Source organism: Aplidium turbinatum, chromosome 11, assembly GCF_918807975.1.
Source record: "Aplidium turbinatum chromosome 11, kaAplTurb1.1, whole genome shotgun sequence".
NCBI lineage: Eukaryota > Metazoa > Chordata > Ascidiacea > Aplousobranchia > Polyclinidae > Aplidium > Aplidium turbinatum.
The window spans coordinates 6,067,767-6,090,235 of NC_137482.1; the positions used below are offsets into that span (position 1 = coordinate 6,067,767).

At 37.1% G+C, this 22,469-nt stretch overlaps 1 protein-coding gene across 4 annotated transcripts; it reads left to right on the top strand.

The window, feature by feature from the left end:
- Positions 1–11,755: 11,755 nt before the first annotated feature.
- LOC145779368 (beta-1,4-galactosyltransferase 3-like) lies at positions 11,756–21,105 on the top strand. 4 transcript variants are annotated; one of them, XM_082590940.1, is made up of 6 exons: positions 11,756–12,129; positions 13,509–13,971; positions 14,988–15,152; positions 15,922–16,042; positions 17,884–17,996; positions 19,891–21,105. In XM_082590940.1, the coding sequence occupies exons 2-6, from the start codon at positions 13,514–13,516 to the stop codon at positions 20,087–20,089; spliced, it is 1,056 nt and encodes a 351-aa protein (XP_082447066.1). In that variant the 5' UTR covers positions 11,756–12,129; positions 13,509–13,513; the 3' UTR covers positions 20,090–21,105. The 4 variants fall into 4 exon arrangements, with proteins under 4 accessions (XP_082447066.1, XP_082447069.1, XP_082447067.1 ...); XM_082590943.1 differs by having other exon boundaries at positions 13,531–13,971; XM_082590941.1 differs by lacking the exon at positions 11,756–12,129 and adding an exon at positions 12,151–12,650.
- The last annotated feature ends 1,364 nt before the right edge of the window (positions 21,106–22,469 follow it).

Genomic DNA, 22,469 nt, shown 5'->3' on the forward strand with positions numbered 1-22,469 from the left:
TTTACCGCTGTGACCAACCGTATATACATGTAAGGTGGTAGGCTATGAGGTATCAATATTTTAAGCAATTGTGTTCTTTTTTTATGAAACAGTGAGAAAATCTCGAGATGACGTTGTGGTCAGAGACTTAATGTTCAAACGTCTTCTGAGCCTGTAACTTTACACATCTCTTTTTCACCTCTCCTCCGATTGTTCAAGTGTTGTTGCCGTGAAATTATTCCATCCACGATTTGCTGCTGAATGGAGGGCAGTCCTGAAACGAATTTCTCAAGCGCACACCTCGAGAGCCGAACCAGCGCCGCGTGATCTTGAGCTAACGGGGTAGACGAGCGATAGTGGTAGTGTGCATTTTTACTTGTTGATATGATTGGTCGGTTGAGAAACACAAGAAAAAGAAACTAACACCATCATTTATTATTGATGGTTTAGGATACAGTTATCAAATGTGTATTGTTCTCAGCTCTTTCATTATAATTCACGTTGAATGAAATGCCATGTTCCATTGGTTATTCTGTTCTGCCTTGTCCTGACATTTGGTCTTGAAGCGATGAAAGAAATTGCAATGCGTGGTTTTTAATGGATCACCTGCAGCAACTTACAGTGCTGTTAAAAATTGAATGGGGCTGCTGTAGGCTAAAAAGTGTAGCATAGTGTTTGAAATACACTAACAAGGCATTTCGCTTAATTGATTGAGAAGTTTTTGTTGCAAAATTATGGTCAATCACGATCGTACCAGTACCACTACAGGATGGAAAAATTTAAGATTTTACCATAGATTGAGTTTCGCTTTAGCAGCACGATCGTTGTTTGTTTCTCAAATGTAAACAAATGACCTGTTCCTGATGCTACGGGCTCGCTGCGGCAGTAGCGATGTGTCAAGAGCTTTCGGAACACGGTTTCCTCCTTAGACAGCAAATTAACATTTTTTGTATTGATTTAATGTCTGCAGACAGTGGCTAGTCATTGCACATGACCATGGGACTTAGTCCTATTGCTTAGTCCCGAAAGCTCGCGACTTACCGCTACTACCACAGCGAACCGCCGCTGCATCAGGATAAACAGGTCGTTGCATTTACACTCTTGTAAAATGTATGAGTTGCTTGTCTTGCTTTTTCATAAAGTTTTAACGACGATAAAGCTTACATTACATGAGAAAACGTGCATGATTTGGCTTTTACGATACGCTGATGAAGGCACTAATGAAATGATTCAAAAAGCTTTGCACTTACTGTTTGATACTTAAGACCAGGCTGTCGAGTAAAAAACAAGGCTGTGGAGTAGGCGAAAAATGTACGACTCCGACTCTTCGGTTTATAACCGACGGACTGAGGCTTCAGTGTTGCCAGATTTTTTAAATATTTGCCTGTTTTCATTTTTTTTTAATTTACTTTCACTTTAAGTTTTGATCGAAATTGAAACAGCGACTTCATAAAAACTAACAAGAACAAACACTTTTATTTTTCGGTAAAGTTGTAAAGCTCAATACGGAAAACAATAAATATTATTTTTAAAAAACCCTACAAATAAAAACTGTATTGTTTATCATTTGGTATCGAGACGGAGTCAAAGTCGGTCTTCTTTAACGACTTCAAACATGCCAAAATCCCTTCGACTCCACGAATCCCGACTCCATAGCCTTGCTTAAAGGGATAGTAAAGGAAAAACCTGACTTGGCGATTTTCCACGTTCTTTGTGTTTAACATGCTACCATAAAACGATTTTCAATAAAATTTTGCCCCATTGCGGTCTGACCACCATTGTACGCGTGCTTTTGTCAGAGCTTTCGAAGCGAGATTGGGCCTGAGCAACGAAGCGTGCGACTGTACAGTCTACGTAACAAAAGACTAGCGATCAACCGATCACGCTATAATTGTCACTGCGGGCGATTTGACTGTAGGCTATGTATGTATGTACATCAAAACAGCACATTTCAACATCAAAACAGCAGACAGTTTGCTCAAAACATCAGATGTGGTAACGTGGCTTTTGTTATTGCTGTCTTTTATTACGTATTCTCGAGCAGTGTTTGCACGTTTTGGTCATTTTGACAAAAATGAAAATAAATGAAACACTGGACTTTGGGCCTTGCCAGCGCCATTGAAAACATTTTTTTTTCGGTAATTGTTTTTGAAATGTATTCTTGAATGTTCAGTTTATTCATTTTAATGCTTAATTCCGGTTTGAAATTTTCATTTAGTATGCCTTTAAGACTAATAAAAATGTCGGCTGTTGTATGCTAGGAGGGATTGCAAAAATGTATATCTGTAGGCCTACAGCACAGGGGTTCACCATTTTATCCAATTTTGGAGTTTACGATTTTGTCCTTAGTTAGTTGAAGACGTTTGCGAGTCAATGACGATGCTGGTTCATTATTACTGGAGCTACAACTATAATTGCTTAAGAGAATTATCATTTTACATTGTGAGTTAATATGACATGTGCGGTCAAAGCGCAGTAGCCTATTAACAAATGTGGAAGGCTATAAGATGTTCGCAGAATTTAGAGAAGTTTTTATCATCATTGACCTACGTTTTTCACGTTTTTTTTTGACGTCACGTTTTTCACGTCACGTTTTTCACGTTTTTGACGTTACGTTTTTCAGGCATAAAGTAAAAGGAAGTCATTGCCACAACTGTTGTAATGTGATACTAACGTAACTCTCAGGAAAATTGTTTTATAGGCTACTCCACAAGAGAGACTTGCTCTTCATGATGTGCTCACGCATCAAAAGTGTTCCCAACAGCACTTTTGGTAACCCGCCAAGGTTGATTAATGCAGCAACTGTCTTGTCTTTTTTTCTCTTTTTTATTTTACTCATATAATTTGTTAAGAAAAAATTCACCAACTTTTTTTTTTCATTTTTTCAAAATTTTTCAAAATTATATGAAGGTGTTGCGACAGTGCCAAATTTTACACTGAATTTAGTATCATGCACGTTATAACGTCCGCGTTTGGTCGCTTTTATCTTTTTCTAGACCTCTGCAATGTTTGGCACATATTGTTTTTTCGTTGTGATGGTCAAAAAAAAAAGAAGCTGAACTGAGATACCGACCAAACATTTCGTGTTATAGGTTATTTTTGTGGTTGGCATAATTGTGTCTTAATCAAAAACCGTAACTTCGATTATATTCACTGAACAATCTATGCAGCTCTGATCATGAGTATAATTAGGCTACAAACTAACGTTTTGTAACCTTTCATAATGCTAAGTTTTATTTAGCCTTGGAGTAAAAGTTAGTCTTTCTATCGGACTTAATACAATTTATTTTCAACCCATTCTCGTAAAAAGTTTCTGCATTTGGCATTAATTCAAAGAGTATTTTTTCCATGGTTTATGACATACATATAGGCCAACTGGCGAGTTGAAGACTTATCAGCCTACTTTATCTTTGTTACTTACTATACTGCAAGAACTGTAGACTTATTTAAATATACTGTAATTAGTCTTTTAAAATCCTTTTGCTGAATTCAAAAAAATCAAGAATTCCTGGCCGAATTGCGTTTTTGTCTTTATTTTTGTCTGTTAGTGTCTTTTTCGTGTTATGTATATCGTATTAGGTTGTAGGCTATTTGATTATATATACCGAGTGAACGGATGAGCCCCCAGTGCAGTGTTTTTAATGCCTAGCTATCTTTTTAGTGGTATTTTTCAATTCCCTGCTATTTTTCATAATATAGTGCCTTTTTATCAGTAATAGCCTGCAGTGAGAGTTATGAAACGGTTACACAGATGAGATATGTCGTTTCAGAAATACGAATGTGATGAGCTAAATTCAGCGAGAGTGGCATTTGTTAACAGAAAGCGTGACCTGAATTCCGTGAGAGCAGGATTTAGGATTTGAATTTGTACAGTTGCAAAGCATTTGCAAATTGTAGCCTAATTTTCATAAGTTTCGGTTAAATGTTCTCATAATTTAAATTTGTTAGTTAAAAACATGGTACATGTTACAAGACTACATAGGCCTAGTATTATTGCAAAATTGCATATAGTACATTATCATTGCTAATGGCCAAATTACTAGGGTAAAAGTGGTCAGGGTTTATTACAAATGCATTTATTGGATAATAGATACGATTTCAAATGTTATACACCAAAAATGACCTAAAGATATATTTGCAAGTCAAATCGAGTATTTCTGTATTTGTGCTTCTGGAGTGCCCCACTTCCTCAATCAACTTAGTCAAGCTTCGTCACTGATCGTGGTCAATTATTTTTGATGGGTGCAAAGTGCGATGTTGGTCTGCCTGCATGACTTTATCGGCGGTCGAGTGTAGCAAGAATTGACAGCGATAGACACGTGTTTCGCCCATAAGACTGGGCACATCAGTATCGCACCACTAATTCATTCATTCGTGACATAACTGCCACACTCGACTGCCGAGAAACATATGTTGTTGCCAACGTGGAAACTACACAGTTGTGGTTAGTGGTCACTACTCGCGTAAACACAATGCTCGCTACTAAAGTGAGTACCTAGTCAGCCTTGTGCTGACACCAGGAAGATTGCTCCTTAAAAAAATGGAACTTTTAGTTTCTGAATTTTCAATGACTCACTGAAACCTTTGAAGTTAGTTCGTAAACAGGATTGTTTTTCTTTCAAACGTGTCGTGAGTCGTCACTCATTTTTGCTATTTATTTTGTTTGTGTTTACTGCATTGCAATGAAGATCGTATTTTCGTTTGTGTAAAAAAGTCACCCACGTCATATCAAACTAGTTATATTTAATCATAAAGTGTAACAATATGCTAGTCAGATAATTGTTATGAAAAAGACGCAGTTAAACTTGCATAAATAGGTACAAGTACTAACCCTGATGTGACAATGGAAAAGTTAACCCCAATGAAAATGTTCGTGGTAGCCACTGCCTGTTATCTATTCAGCTTCCTTAGGTTTAAACAAAAAGTTTTATCAGGATTTAATTCTAGCTACACATATTTTTCAATGAATCAATGATTTTTATCTAGAGCGGTGGGGCTCACTGCCCAAATTAAGGAATGTGTGACGTCACGATAGCTGAATCTGACATAAGAAAAGGCCAAGTTGGGGATAAATTAAGTACCTGCCATCTTGTGTTTATATTGAGCAAGATGTAAGCATTTCTGTGCATGTTTTTAGTTTGCTTTAATAACTGATGTCATTGGAACAGGACTTGCATCAATTTTTTTATAAGAATTTTCAAAGTGCAGGCCTTGATCAAAATAGATTTCAATGTCAAAATTCACGACGGAACTGCAGCAGTGATTGACCACTTCAGTGAAACGCAAATTATCATCATAGTCTATAGGGAATGGTGTTCACAAGCAACAGACTATATTAATTATCTGCTGTGTCACTCGTAATTTTTTAATTCAGCATCAGAGACCAAAGAGTTTTGCAACACCATGTTCACGAATACGTTCGTTCAATTTTTTAAACGGATTATCATTTTCGTTATTAATGATTTTTTTCGATATTGAACGTATCTTGTGTATTTCAGCTTTGCACTGCTCTAAACCTTACAAAAATTTGATAAGTGTGGTTCTGAATATTATATTGGGTAACTTGGTTTTTGTGACCTACAGGCATTGCATTGATTAAATAAAAAAATGCGTCTTTCTCTCCGTATAGTTTTAAATTTAGTCTCTAGTCCTCCAAATGTGATAGTGAGTAAAAATCATCGTCTTGCGCTTGCGCTAGTTATTAGTTATTATATCTTTAAATGCATAATTAGTGCTGTGTATAAGTCAGCACAACATACAAGGGGAAAAATACTTGCGCAGTCAAAAACGGAGATGTTGGGGTTCACATTTATCACTATCTATAGCCTACTAAAGTTTTGATGTCGACCGCTGTTTGCCTTGCTGTAAACTATCGTGTTACAACAAGCAAACTTGCTGTTTGCCTTGCTGTAAACTATCGTGTTACAACAAGCAAATTTGTCAATCAGGTTTTGTCGTTTGCCGCTCTGGATGTTTCACATTTCACTTGGGAAACGCTGTTACATGCGAGATCTCAACTAGAAAAGTCAGCTTTTTTGCATTGATTCAAGGTTTGCAAACATTGACCACTTCAACCATCTATGCTTCAACTATTACACATTTACACTTCACGACTTGCACAGCTTTTTTTCACCGTGAGGAGTATGGCTTGTTGTTGTTAATTTTACTTTCAATTTCATCAGATGAACGTTGCAACTAGTGCTTAAAGTATCAAAGCACTTGTTAGGGTAAAGTTTCGATTTGTTTGTCAAAATGATATTACCTTACAAACGCTCAGTAGCTTGTATTAAACCGATTTTGACAAAACATTAGGCTACCCTAGCTCAGAAAGTCGTTGACAAAATAGACAAAGCTCTTGGTGGGTTGAACATGTTTTGGCTTGATTCTTGAATAGAACAGCTTTTTTCAAATTGAGCTACTATTTGAACAGGCTTCATATATCCTAATTGTTCATATATATACGAATTCTAACAAAGCCTTAACTGCTGTGTAGAAAAATAAATAGATATCTGCTGTGGTTTTATGAGTGCACTTGAGGACTTCAAATCCAGAAAAATATTTAGAAAGTTAGCCTAATTGAAGTTTAGGAACTGCTTAGTGCATAAGCTACCCTACGCACAGAGGTAGCCCATATCAACAGGGTTTTTGCTGGAAGGTTGAACGAGCATTGATAAAGTGCGTCATTAACATAGAGAAAGGCTCCGGCGTTCATATTTATCTTATGACAAGGGCGATTTTTGTTAACCTAAAAACCTCAAAAGGTGACTTTAATTTTGCGAAAAAGTAACCAAAAAGTAACTTTGCTCAACTAAAACAAGAAAGCGAAAGAAATAGCAGCAATTCAACATAAAAAAGCATCTAAATTAGTTTCAATTTTAGCTCAAATTACATATATGAAGGTGTTTTACATTCTCTGGCAGGAAGTTTCTGTCAATCAAACACTTTAGCTATTGCAAGGAAAACAAGTGGTTTAATATAGTTAACACAATTTGTTTCATCGAAAAAATTACTTTACGAGTTTTCGGGAATACACGCTATACGAACAAGCATGGGCTCGTGCAAACCTAAAATCCGTACCATAGTAGAAGATATATTAATTTAAAAGTCTTAGCATTACATAGAATGTAAATTCATCTCCCCAGTAGCAATGAAAGATAAATACATAGGGAAATTAGGCAAAAAGAATGCAAAATAAAGTGACCTAACAAATGAAAAGTAACCTAAAAATACAAAAAGTGACTTTTGGTAACTTTATAACTTCTTAAATATTGACTCCACAACCACGAAATTATGGTTTTACGTTTCTTTTGTCAATTGGTACAACCAAAAAAAAGTAACTTCAGTGACAAAAATCGCCCTACTTATGACGGTAAACCCTCACCATTTGTGTTGCGCTCCTGGTCTACACCTGCCGACCTAAATGCACCATATGCTTTGGCTTGTAGGCCGAGTATGGGCGGATGTCAGGCCACGAGTAGGCAACCGAGAAGCTTTAGCGCAGCAGCCTACAACATATCCTGAATGTAGGCAAAAACAGCAGAATTGCTTCATGGTAAAAGATTTACACTTGGCTGTAAGTAAAGCATTAGGCTTACTCATTTCACCAACGTAAAGAACGTTGCGCTTCGGTGTCTATATCTGTGTAGCCTCCATGCTAGCCACTTAGACCAGGCAGACAAAAAAAGTTTTCTCGACAGTCCAACGTAGCTACAATTTACAGCAGTAGACAGCTGTTAGGCTGGTCGCCAGGTCTCAATCAGCATCGCACTACTGATTTATTCCACGGGCGTCTCAACCAACAGTAGCCTACAGCAGGCAAAGTGGATTAAAATAAAAAACAAGCAGTGGTTCAAGTATAGGAACTGCTTTCAAATCTGCGAGCTTAATAGCTATGCCCTCTGAGTCTAATAGAGTAAAATATATTTGGTCACAACGTTTTTCCATCACGTGTTTGAGGCGTTTTAAATGTGTTTCGTAAGAGAACTAGGTCTACTGCTGCAAAATTGTGAAAAATATTAAACTGCGCTGGTGCTTTTCCAAGCAAAAGTCAATCTAGAAAATGAATAAAATAGAAGTGAGGTGTACGTATACGATCAGTAGCGGTTGGCCATAGCTCTAGTTCAGACACAAGTAGGCCTAATACACGCAGGATGCTTCACATTTCGTTTGTTGTAGTAGCAATTTTTGGCACCAATTGTCGGAGCTTAAGTTGAGGCGATTCCGGGTAGACCCCCATCGTGCTGACGTAATGCTTCCGACGACGTAAGCTTGCGAATTTAGGCTATACTGGTTAAGATTTGTGAATATCGCCTCCACAATATTTCGATTTGTTGGGAAGTCGCTAACAGGAAAATCAAGGCTTGACGATTGAGATAAAATGCGATCCATTTCTACACCGGGTTGATTTAGCAATACAAAAGCAAAGCTTGTACATTTACTGGAAAAACCCGGTGCTGTATTACAGCGGCAGAGGTTGAGTTGTCACAGAACGTTCTGCATAATATGGTTGTTCAGAAGATAGTTTGGTCCCGGATGAAGATAGTTTGGTCCCGGATTCCCAAAAGCACATCTTTAAAAATAATACAACTCCAAGGAATAGCGGTGTTTTTTTTTATATTTCAGGGTCCCTTAGAAAAGAATCCGGGGCCCTAAAATTATTCTCCGTTCAAAAAAATACCCCCTGAATCCCCATGCGAAAGCTACTGATTCTGCAATTTAGGGTGGAGTGAAATATAGGGTCAAAAATTTAAGTTGATAGAATTAATCTGTAATAGTTACTAAAAGTTGTGATCTGGTAAATGTATTCACATGCTGAAATATATTGATTGATAGATTGCTCCAGCAATCACACGCAACCACATCCACACGTGCTTCCCATCAATAGTGGACTCAACGAACAAGTTTAAAGATTGGATTTCATCATTGAGCAATCGAAGATAACACTGGTTAACAAAAAAAATTTTTTTTTTCTTTCATGGGCTTTGAGAACTGATTTAGGGTAATTTTGGGGTGCTGAATCTGAATCTGACCTCAGATTTATCCTATCAGGTCAGGTTTGTGAGATATGATAACAGCAAATTGCTACTTTTGTCAAAAGTGGAAGACTTGGCGTTGCGTTTACCACCAACATATGCAGTGCTATAACGAAAGGTTAGTGTTAGACAGGCCAAAACAGCTTAAATAAGGTTACTGAACAAGCATTGCCATAGGCCTGTTTAAATTTTTGTGGTTTCATGCAAAACATTGACGGGGTTGGGGGTCAGGTATACTTTTAGCCTCCCTTTCAGCTTGTTACTACTGCATGGTTAATAATGTTGCTCAGAAAACAAATTGGTATCAAAATTATAGTTGGTGGGTGTATTTCAGCTACTTATGTACTACATGGCCTGGATTTCTAAATATAGCACAATGTGTATGTGCAATAAACGCAACGTCAAATCTTCCACTTTTAACAAAAGTAACAATTTGCTGCTTTCATATCTCACAAACCTGACGTGATATGATAAATCTGAGGTCAGATTCGGATTCAGCACCCCAAAATTACCCTAAATCCATTGAAAAACTCCATGCAAGAAAAGTTGTGTTGACCAGTGTAATCAAACTACTGTGTATCAAACGAGTGAACCCTTTTTTTGGAACTCCTTCTCTGATTTGCCGTTTTCGCTACCATTTCAAAGAAATTTGGCTTTTAAAAGTGGGTGGGCCAGGCCTACCCAGAAAAAAAAGTAGGTGAGCCCAGGCCAGGCCCACGTGGTTCCTTCATGCATGCGGTGGTTCATACCTCTGTATGCTGCCAATCAATCAGTTCATACTTCAAAGTATTCGTTTGCTTCAAAGTTCAAGAGTGGAACTTTAAAGAGACGAATGGAATCTCCATGACCTTGTTTCCTGGCAGCAAGTATCCTTCGCAGTGTTAGTTTTCTGATGTGCAGACGTTCATCTGCCAACATGCACAGCAATAAGTTCTCTTGGTGAGCAAAGAAGGCATTTCAGTTGATAACAGGTTCAGCTATTGCTTTTAGTTGACCGCTAAGATAGCGCGACTTCTTTTTAACTATGGAAACAGATGTTTAAGCTTCTTTAGTAGCCTACAGCAAGGTTGCGTTTTCACTGCAAACCACGTTGGAGCGTAGTCTATACCTTGGCAATATATTCCACCAACGCTCTCAGATTTTCACAGAGATTCTTTTTTGAAACATAAAGCCTCAATGTGCAATTGGCTGTTGTGGGCCATCTGGAGTGATTCATCTTTCCTGGATTACTATAGGCAAGCTTGGCACCACAACGCCCTGAGCTAATTGCTTTACAGATGTCATTCAAGTACTGCTGGTCTGTGCTTAAGTTTACTTCAATGAAAGGCAGTTGAATATCAACAGCCTCAAATTCAGCGACTGGTAAACTGTCATAGTCTTCAAGGTTTTTTACCAATGAAGCCAGAAAAACTTTGTGGACCACATGTAACTCCATCAACATAATGCAGCATTGCACGATTGTGAAACCGATCTATTGAAGTAGCTTTTATAAAAATCTTCAATGTAGCTTTACCTTATTTGGTTTCTATCTTTCGCTCTGTCTTTAAGCTGTTTCATACATGATTGAATGTGTTTTGCTTCATTTGAGATTGTTGAAAGTTGTTCTTTTTCGGTATATAAGCACTAAAACTTTTGTAAAATTTCATTCAAGCTTTTACAATCTGAAGCTACTGCTATGAAAAAGAAGAAAGTTAAAATAAATGGAATAGGGAACGTTCAAATATTACGTAACGCCTTCGAGGGGGAGGGGGAGGTTATGCAAAGCGTTACGTTAGCGTCACATCGGGGGGAGGGGTTCAAGCAAAACGTTACGTAACGCTTTCGAGTACGGAATGGTAGTTTTTTGTGCTGAATTCGTAGTGAAAAAGCGTTACATGGGGGAGGGGGGGATTGAAAAAAGCGTTACGTTGGCGTTACATGGGGGAGGGGGGTCAAAAACTCGAAAAAAAAAGCGTTACGTAATATTTGAACGTTCCCATAGCAAGTGTTTATGACCAAATTTAAGTCAAGCATGTATTTATTAAAATTACACTGCTAAGAGGAGACACCGGTACGTGTTTGGCTGCGGCTGGATTTCCAACCTATGTTTTGGTGTTTGCTCCTGATGTTGATGGTGGTTTAGAAGCAGTCAGCGATATCATTTTCAGAGGAAAAATGAAAGTTTTCGGTACTGCAACTGGTGATATTTGGAATATTGGGACATTTCTTGTTGGACAAGTAGCAGATGATGGTGATGTACAAATTCGCAAAATTTTTGATCTTGCTGGAATTGGCGTTTAATCATTCAATGTTGGACAATTAACCATTGTTGAAGCTGATAATTTCACCTCTACTTTGACTAAATGTTTATTATAATTTATTAATAGTTGTACTGATGAGTTCTCTATGAAGGAAAGCCGGTTCTGCAACAAATAAATTACAAAATGAGTAAATGACATTGTAATGCTGTGTGGGAGATAGCTAGTCGTCGATGCTATAAAGATTGACTTTAGAGTTTTATGTCATCCTCAGGGGTAATTCATTAAAACGCAGCAGACATAACAAACCGCTGCAATGGTTTTTTTAGTTAAACGTTATGGTTAAATTTACATAAATGAACATGATTTTAAATACTTATTGTTTATTATCTACACTGCGGGGTAATGGTAATCTGCTACTAAACAACTTTGAACTTAAGCTACATCTGCCCTGTAAGTTAAAGCGACATTCAGCACAAATTATAATTTATTATCAAATGATCGTGGTTCATGGTTCTTTGCATATTAACGATTACGTTGCTTAAATGGACTAATTGAATCGTAAGAAATGTCCTCTATGACGTCACATGGGATGGTATTGCTGTGGGAAAAATTCTGAAGCAGATCGTGGTATTTAATCTGTACGCCCCTTGTAATCTTGAACTTGCTTGGGGCAGACGTAAACTTTATTTTAAAACGCTGAAATTTGCAAAGCTAATTGGTCAAGCCACACTACAAATTTTAATCGCTGTTACAGAGCAAAAATCAAGATTTTTTTCACTCGACCCTATTCTGCATTTCATTCACAGACTATGTCGCGAAAGGTGGAATTTCATATAGGCTATAGCCTACTGTAGGTGGTGACAAACAAAGGAAAAAAGGTAAAACAAGAAAATAGCGTCGTGTAAGAATTCAAAGTATCGAATTTTGGTTAAGACAAAGCAAATCCAAATGCGAAACAAAACAATTGTAATTTTTAAACCCAACTTGGTATCGTATTTTTTGAGTAAGTGTCTTGTTTCAGTTCTCGCATTGGCAATCTGACCCATTCAGCAGTGTTCGATCTTTTTTTCAATGAGATGTTGCGAAATTAAGTCAGAATAGTCCAAATTTATTTTGTTGTGAGCAGTTTCAGCAGAACGTAACTTCAAGCTGAATCAAACCAGTTATTAGCTTGCAGAAGAGTAACAGAAAAAGCGAGAGAAGTGGTATAGGTTTTTCACAATTTGTTTAACCTGAGACCCAAACAATGTAATGCTGCAGTCGCCTTAAACTACATTGAACTACACGCCCATCCGATGTTGGTTTCTCTAAGCTTTTTTCTGTTGTTGGGCCGTATCCTGTTATCTCAGTCTACGGAAAAACGTTATAGCAGTTATCTTTAACTTGGGATTATTGAAAGGTAGATTTTGAGCCAATATTCCATTTTTGGTGATAGCGTTTGTGGCATGTAATTGCATCTTGTTCTTTAAGCCAGAAAAGTTAAATTTAGGCCAATGTGATTGTTTATTTTTACAAGTACTCTACTGTAGGTTGTTTAGTTAGCGTTTACTGACATTCTGGGTCATTGGCAGGCTAAAGCCCTGATTGGGATGCTGTGAAATAAACACCAGTAAATTCTAGTCAGTCGCACCTAGATTTAATTTCGATTGAAACTTGATCGTGAATTTATAAGTTTGTGTATGGTTTGTGGCCGGAACTTTGCTTTAGTTTAGTTTCAATCTATACCAAGCGTCAATATGAAGCTTCCATGCCATGACGTCTATTTTCTACCCACTTAATCTTTGACTTAATCTTATTCTGCAACAATTTTTGACAGAAAAAGATTGAATACTGAAAAGCTTGGGTGTTCATCAGGACATTATCGTTTCTAGCACTAGTTGCTTGCAACGTTCATCTGATGAAAGTAAAGGAGCAACAAATAGGTTGATTTATTTGAAGCCTCACGGAAGCAATAAATCAACCTGTTTGTTGTTGCTTTTACTTTCGTTTTCATCAGATGAACGTTGCAACTGGTTGCAACTCTGTCAAAGATTGTAAATTTACTTCATAAAACAACCAAAATACTCAAATCGACAATTGACGGACACTTCACAATTATATATAATGAGAAATTTATGAATAAAACATTTAATTCTTATCCTTCGTGTACAGAAGTCACCGTTTTTCCTCAATTGTTGTCATGATCTGCACTGTATACTTTCAGAAAAATAGACTAGAGTCATAAATCCATTCGGTCATTGTCTGCATTTTCGTTTAGGTGGTATGATTTTTCCTTTCAGACGCCACAAGCTGAAAGTATTTGTCGCAGTTTTAATCACAGCAAACGCAGCATGGATATATAATTCATACAATGTACAAGTTGAAGTAAAAATTGCACGTTCTGAATACACATCAAGCGAATGGAAGGAAAAGGCCTCAAATGAAGAATCCTTTGGTAACACGAGTAACTTGCAAGAAGGACATGAATTAAAACCTACAGTTTGTAGGCCTTCCCAAACACTAGTAGGAGCTTTAAAAATCGATTTTAAGGAAATGAATTCAAGCTTTTTCCAGTTAAACAGAACTTACTGGGAGATTAACCAAAGCAGGCCTGTGTTCGAACCAAATCACTGCTTACCGAAGACAACTGTAGCAATCATAATCCCGTTCAGAGACAGAGAGGAACATTTACGCCTTTTGCTCGGTCATCTGCACCCAATTCTAAAAAGACAATTGGCAAGGTATTTAGGACAATCAACTGTTTAAAAAAGATTTTTGTTCTTATCTTAGTAGAAATGTTTTCTAACATTCTCACATAGCTAATTTTTAAGTAAATTTTTTATTTCAAATATTGCTGTATTATACTTTCCCCCTCCATCCCTCAACAGTTGCTTTGCTCCCCTAAAGTTTTCTGTTTAGCTGCTACGTCGCTGACATTGGCAATGTAGTACATCCAAGAAGAACTTCGAAAATAAGTGTGTTCTTATCAATATTTAAAATCACTATGGTTGGTTTTGAATCTTTTATCCTCGGACTGACAAAGCCTTGATTAGTCCTGGTAGTTTTGCATACTTGTAGAGGCTCATGACGCCGGGCCGGTTACCGAGATTGAGAATGAAGCTTTCCGATTGTTGAAGTGTTGCTGCCTGGGAATTATTCCATTGACTAGGTGCCGCTGAATGGAGAGCAGTCCTTGGAATGCGTTGCTCAAGCGCACACCCCGAGAGCCGAACCAGGGCCGCGTGATCTTGAGTGGGCGCTAACCACTGAGGGTTATAGGCAAATTGTTCGTAAGCAATTGTTCGTAAAGCAATTGTTCGTAAGCAATTGTTCGTAAAACAATTGTTCGTAAACTGTTTTTCGTAAAATGAAATCCGTAAAACAATTCTTCGTAAAGCATTTCTTCATATATAATACATCAAATTTTAACTGCATGCACGAAAAAATACTTTAGGAAGAATTGTTTTACGAAGAATTAATTTTACGAACAATTGTTTTACGAACAATTGCTTACGAACAATTGCTTTACGAACAATTGCTTACGAACAATTTGTCGGACACCCCACTGAGCTAACGGGGCGGACATTGTAGATGTACAGTAACTCAATCATTTTCCACATTGCTGATCTGAAATATGTGTTGCCATCGCGTTTTTCGTGAGTAGACTTTCATACTTTTAATTAAGTTTGTTAAAACTTTATTAGTAAGGTGCACGGAATTTTGAATTCTTTTACTCAAACTTTTTATGATTCTTCAGGTATCAAATTTTTGTTGTTGAGCAAATCGGCAACTCAACGTTCAACAAGGGCAGAGTTATGAACACTGGATTTCAATTTGCAAAAGAAAACTTTGGAATTTCGTTTGATTGCTTCATATTTCATGACGTAGATATGCTTCCGGAAAACGATCTTAATATTTACGAGTAAGTTTAATTTGTAACTTGCTTAGTCTAACTTGCTTATAATTTCTACCTGTATATTTTCTCTTCCTCGTGACAATATGTTGTACTATAATTGGCTTTTTATTATTTTTTTGTTTTGACACGAAATAGATTTTTATAGACCGCACAGTGTAAACTACAATTTTCTCTCAGTAGCATATACTGCTGTAACTACATTGGAGGAAAGTAGCCTATAGTTGGTTTTGAATTCCCAATCTCAAGTATCTTATGGTCAATGGTCGCAACCTTTTCAAGAAGCGACTCCAATTGGAAAGAAAATGAAATCAGCGTTTACATGCGACACCATTTCGTTTTCCGATATGGAGAAAAATGTTTCAAGTGGGCTGCGGCAACGCTGAAAATAAACACCTTAAGGAAGTATAAGCTTATCTGCAAATTATCCACAAATACAGAAATCTGTGGCTACACACGTATTCGCCTAAGACTTAGGCACCATGACATCATGATTACGAGATATAATGTAAACATTGATTTGAAAAGACGCCACAGGTTTTTTTGTGAATTCTCAAACAAGGTTAATAAACAAAATTAAAACAAAAACATGGACGTTCAACACTGATTCAACATAATTGTTCTGATTTCCAAAGATAACGTTGACTTATAGGCCATGAGGCGTCCTTCAAAGTTAAGTTCTTATCATATAAAAATCAAGAGTATGAGTATTTTTTTATTTTTACAACACGAATACGATTCTGGCCAATTAACGATCTACTTCTTTATGAAATATTAGATGCAATGCAGCTGCTGTTAGTCACCTGTCTTGTTCGCTTAACAAGTTTGATTATCATCCATTATGTTGCGGGATGACTGTGGGTGGAGTGCTCGCCTTTACTGGAGACCAGTACATAAAGGTATCAGCCACAGTTCATTGATTATCGTTTTCAGTGTTGTAACTTTTATTGAACTTTTTTTTATTCTTCTCTTCGCGAAACGCTCAGAGGCGAGCAGTTCATTGGACTTTTTTTCTTTTTTTTTTTGAACTGCCATCGTAGGCTACATGGATGAGTGATGAATGCGTCTTACTATCACTGATGAGGATACAGATTTTATTGTTGTTTGTGATATATTGATTACATTTTTGTCATGATACTTGGCAATTGTGGAGATTCAAGTACCGTCTTGCTGAAATTATAGTAAACTTCTGCAAATGCTTTTGGTTTCTCGTGTTCGATGTCGGCCTATGTTTTGCACCAAGTTTCGCAGGCTATTGCAACTTCGAGAGTAAAACGAAACCAATTTTTGACCAAGAAAGATGCACAAAATTATTAAACCCAAGAACAATGCATTTTTCCATTTTGCGATTAAAACTACTTTGCGTCAAAAATATAGGATGCATCAGCGTCTGTAGAATTGGTTTAATGTACACATTGCATGTGTGTTTTCATAATTTTTCACAATAACACCAACAGCTGTATAGACTGCAATGAATTTCCCACGCACATTTATACCCTATTTATCTATACAAAAACAAAGTATATAGTTCTGTATGTAGCAATCTACAACACAAACGACTATCCCAGCGTAAATTCATCCACCGACGTGAAAATGGATGTTTAACTTCCGTTGCATGCTACACAAAACCAGTTTCGACTTTCCTGCAAACAGATTTACCAAAATAGCCAATTGTTACCTAAATAGGTTTGCATCCAGTTTTCTGTGCTACAGCAGTACGTAGGCTAATAGACCAGCGCATGTCAATTAGGTGCGTAGTACACTTCTACGTGTACATAATTTCGTGTGCGCGTGTGTTTAGCCTCTTTCTTTTTGAGGTTGTGGTTTTGCGTATACTGAGAAATTTATTTGATTTGATAACTGTGATGAAATATTTAATAACCAATTGAGGCTTTCATTCACTGAAATATAGAAACACAAAACAATAAGAACTAAAGACAAACTAATAGCAATAGGTGACGTAGTAGGCATAGCCTACAACACAAACTTCTACTGTGACATATAGTTTCAAACATAAGACTGCGACGCTTTGGCAAAGCAGTTGGAAGGAAAGGTTGCTTGCGGTGCCAGAGGCATCGCGCTTCTTCAAGCAGCAGATGACGTAACAACCAAACACAAATTCCAGACGTTGTCAAGACGTAAATACCACAGTTTAAAATCCATTAAATAGAGATACAAGTTGCGATTTGATGCTTTTTATTTCAAGAAAGTACTCAATACCTGTATTTTTCGATGGGCTTGATGAAGCGTAACAAATATGCATTACATCGTGCTGAAATAATTTGTTTGCTGTGCTTGGCCTGCCGTCACACTTCAAAAACAGGATACATTGTGAAAGTGTTATCACAGTAGATTACTGTACATAAACAACAACAACATGAGTCACTAGCGATCGCATTGTAAGCTAGCGAGTCTTTTTCTACACCTAACCACGTAACACAAATTCTATTGCTTCGCTTTTTATGACACCAGGACACAGTGGTTTAAATATGTAAATTGTAAAGGGACTACAACTTTTAATCCTGATGTACGGTACGTAGTTAAAAGAAACTATGCACAATCAAATTGTGTGTTTGTAAAAGTTGTGATGCTCAAAAGTGTCTAAGAATATTCAATATAAAAAATTTTCCCTTGTAAGCATCTTACCACAGATAATCTTTTCCACAGGGTATATTCTTATAGTTTTTTTAGGGAAAATTCCTTGGCATATTGTTATTTGCATTCTATTAACAATGTCCAGGTCAATGGATTTCCGAACCACTATTGGGGATGGGGAGGGGAGGACAATGACATAAATACTAGAATCCAGATGAATAACCTTAAAGTACAAAGACCGTTGGTTAACACATGCAGGTGAAATAATGTGAAAAGATTGAATCGCAAGGACATGCAGTTTTTGTTTAATCTTTTGCTGCTTGTTCCAATGCAAGCAGCTGTTTGTAACTTACAAGAATGCAGTTTATTTGAAGTTTATTATGAAAAGCTTGATTTGTGGACTGAAAAATCTACTTTGGAATCACAAGTTCTGAAGATTCACACCCAGACAACCACTTATCTGGTCCAGATCTGGTCAGATCCGCACCAAATCTGATAAAGATTGGAACCAGATAAAGCGGTTGTCTGCTCACTCAGGTATAGGAGCTTCTGATTTCTTCCACTTAATTTTAATGGCATCTAAACAAAAGAGATTGATCTTCAACTGACGCATTATTTATCAAGTATAAAAGATTTAGCATCGTTTATTCAAACGCAAAAAATAACAATAATCATAAAATTGTATGTATTATGCTCAGGGCCCGATTAACCATAAGGCACACGAGGCATAGGCCTCAGGCCCCCTGGTTTTGGGGGGCCCCAATTTTTTTTACTTTAGTACCGTAGGTAGTGAAAGTTGTTGCGTCAGTGTGAGCACAGTTGTTGTTGCAGTGAGCAACGTAGTTGTGCCTGGTTCGACTCTCGGGGTGTGCGCTTGAGCAACGCATTTCAGGACTGCCCTCCATTCAGCGGCACCTAGTGAATGGAATAATTTTTCGCCAACAACACTTCAACAATCGGAAAACTTCACTCTGCCAATCTCGGTAACCGGCCCTGCGTCAAAAGCCTCTACACGTATGCGAAACTACCAGGAATAACCTATCAAGGCTTTGTCAATCCAATGATAAAGATTCAAAACCAAACCAAACCAGTTGTTTTTTTTTTAGAAACGATTTCAAATTTTGTAACGATTGCTAAATGGAATAACGATTCCGAACCGTCACGCTTTGGCGAAGTTACTGGCAATGCTAGGCAAAAGTTGAACACTGCTACTCTGCATCGAAAGCGATTGCCAATAGGGGCCTCTAAAATTAGATGTGCCTCGGGCCCCCGTTAGCCTTAATCAGGCCCTAATTATGCTGCTGTAGAGCTGTATAAAAGCTGTATTTTACGATGAGTGGAAGGAGCAAACGTCGATAATTTTATTTTCGTTTTTAACAGAATATATGTTTGCGGTACAACAAAGCAAACTTTCTAGCAATGCTTTGTAGCAAACTTAATTTTCTGCTGTTTATATAAAATACAATTTTGGTAGATGGGTGACTTTCTTAACCATAGACAGATAAAACCAAGCAACCACACGGCATTTAACATCATACAATGAGAGTGAACATAAAACTATAAACTACGAACATTTTCAACGGATTTCCTACACCATGTGATGTGCCTTTCTAATCTGCTTTGCAGTTTCATTCTCGTGCATTTCGTTTTTCAATTCATTGTGTAGAACTGTAGATCAGTTATTTTCAATGCAGATGTTATTGTAAAATCAGTTATTTTCGTTACTTGAGAAGGACTAACTTGAGTATGGCCGAAAACGTTTGTAGGTTATAGTTATATGTTCACTCTAGTTGTATGATGTTAAATGCCGTGTGGTTGCTTGGTTTTATCTAAAATAGTCAAGAAAATGAAATATCTTCTGACAGGTGTTAAACCCACAACAATGCTTGATATGAACGACTCGGTTACATGTCTTGCAATGCAAAGGAATTTATTCTCACACGAGTGACAAGAATAAATTCGTTTGCATTATCTAAAATAGTGTTCATTTAGAGTTCAGACCAAAAACTTTCTTTCGTTAGTTTTGGATTAAGTTAACAAGAAAAATTTTCGTTTGCCTTTAAGGCATTTATTGATCTATAATGTAGATATGGATCTATAATATGGATCTATAATACAGCAACGACTGACATATTATGCACATGTTTTCCAGATATTTTATGATCGAACATGAAAGGGATGCGCTGAATCCTTACGTGCCGAGTAAAGTGAACAACAGGGTCAGCAGTGCAAGGGATTTCGCAAGTGCTAACGGCTTGAATAGCCTAAACTCAAGCGTAATAAAGTATGAAAGGCTGCCACTGTATGTGCATGTTCTTGTAGATGTTGGAACACCGGATTACGAGCTGTGACAACCACACTAAAGATCAATTTTTTATAGTGGAAACTTGGCTATGGTTTCAAATTCCTTTAACAATCTGATGCTATGCGTGCTAGCTATATTGAACGAAGCCTCACATGAAACCTTAAAAATTTGCTAAGGTACCACTTTTGGCAAAAGAAATATGCTTTTCAAGTGTGCTACACAAATGACACTGTGGTGAAATGTGCTGGGAAAGAGCCATTGCTATGGTAGAAGAATAGCAACTCAACCAGGGCAAGATTCAAGAATCTTACGGTTGTAGAAATTATTTAGCACCGCGAACAAAACTTTTTTATGACGGTGCAATCAATTTATTGCTTTTATATGTATTTATTTTTTGTTGATTTACTAAACTGATAACTTATAAATTAAATGCATCGACCTTGTGTTTGTTAGCTATTTGTAGTTTATATTTTTACGCTTTTGAGTACAGCTCCTCCGGATAACTGATTTGACGGAATCATCACCTAACCTTCTTCAGCTGTTGCGTTGTCGCACAACGTATCGCGGCAACGACTGATACAGTACTACATGTGAAGATTAAATCATTTACTACAAGATGATACGTATAAGCTGTACGGGATATGTGCGACTGTACGACCTCTGTTTGCATCCGCTGCACCTGCATATGGAATGCCCAATTGCCCAATTCTGGTATCAATGCAATTACCAAGACTTGGTTGAGTCCAATAGCAGCGAAGTGGTTGTGTAAATGGCCTCATGATTGTTGCATACCTGGTCAGAAAATCAATAAATTTTTACGTTGAATCAACGTATGCAAGTGTTGAATCAATGCATGAAGCACCGAGCTACTGACTGGGTAGGCAACTTGTAAAATATCGACTTCATGCAACGTATTGATGTCAAATAGTTTTCAATATAATTATGTGGTCGTTGCTTTCATGCCATCTGTTCTTTCACATTGTGTTTTCTTCGGTTTTTAACTTTTCTTCTATCATTTTCATTGCGTTGCTGGTATGCAAATAAAGACTTATTTTGATTTGATGGGAAAGACATAGTTCATGCTTCGACTGAGTGTCCAGTTAAGGATTGCACCGCGATAAACCTTGTAAGGTATATTTCTGAAAGCACTAATTTCCATCCTCATTTCAAAGAACTGTTTGTGTTAAAAAAGTAAAACTTTCATCTGGAAGTTGAAGAACCTACAGCTGGCATTGTAGGGTGAATCTTGTAAAGTCGACGAAATAACGTACCGTTTCTAGCACTAGTTGCTACGTTCATCTGATGAAATTGAAAGTAAAATTAACAACAAACAAGGTGGTTTATTGCTTCACTGACGTTTCGCGCACCATGACAATGCGCATCCTCAGAGCGAATAACATACAAAATAAAATTTCACCAGGTTATATACTGCAGTGCGATTGAAGACAAGAAAAAATAAAACACGCAATATTTTAAAAAATTGACCAATGATGTGTGAGCGGTTACTTTCCACGTTAAATTACGTAAAAACTTAGACATAAAAATTCGAAGCGGTGACGATCAACAGAAAAAGTGCGATTGAAGGCAAGAGAAATAAATAACAATGTTTTAAAGATTGGCTAATGATGTGTGAGCTGTGAGCGGTTACTTTCCACGTTAAATTACGTAAAAACTTCCAACAATAAACATAAATTCGAAGTACTAAAGACCACTAGAAATTCGAGACAAAATTAGATTGCAATAACGTTTCCAACTGTGTTTAAGTAGGCTTGAAGCCTGCACGTCGAGACAATAATGATTTATAAGGTTTTGGTAAAAGGTTTCCGTCGTTCCGGTTGATCACATCCAAACATTGCAATGTACTCAACCGGAACGACGGAAACCTTTTACCAAAACCTTATAAAGCATTATTGTCTCGACCTGCAGGCTTCAAGCCTACTTAAACACAGTTGGAAACGTTATTGCAATCTAATTTTGTCTCGAATCTCTAGTGGTCTTTAGTACTTCGAATTTATGTTTATTGTTGGAAGTTTTTACGTAATTTAACGTGGAAAGTAACCGCTCACACATCATTGGTCAATTTTTTTAAATATTGCGTGTTTTATTTTTTCTTGCCTTCAATCGCACTGCAGTATATAACCTGGTGAAATTTTATTTTGTATGTTATTCGCTCTGAGGATGCGCATTGTCATGGTGCGCGAAACGTCAGTGAAGCAATAAATCATCTTGTTTGTTGTTAATTTTACTTTCAATTTCATCAGATGAACGTAGCAACTAGTGCTAGAAACGATAATTGTCCTGATGAACACCCAAACTTTTTCAGTATTCAGAAATAACGTACTTTAATCAAGAGTGCTTTGTTAATGCCATAGCACACCTGTTTGTTGGATCTACAGTGCACGAAGGATATGATATGTGTCCAACTC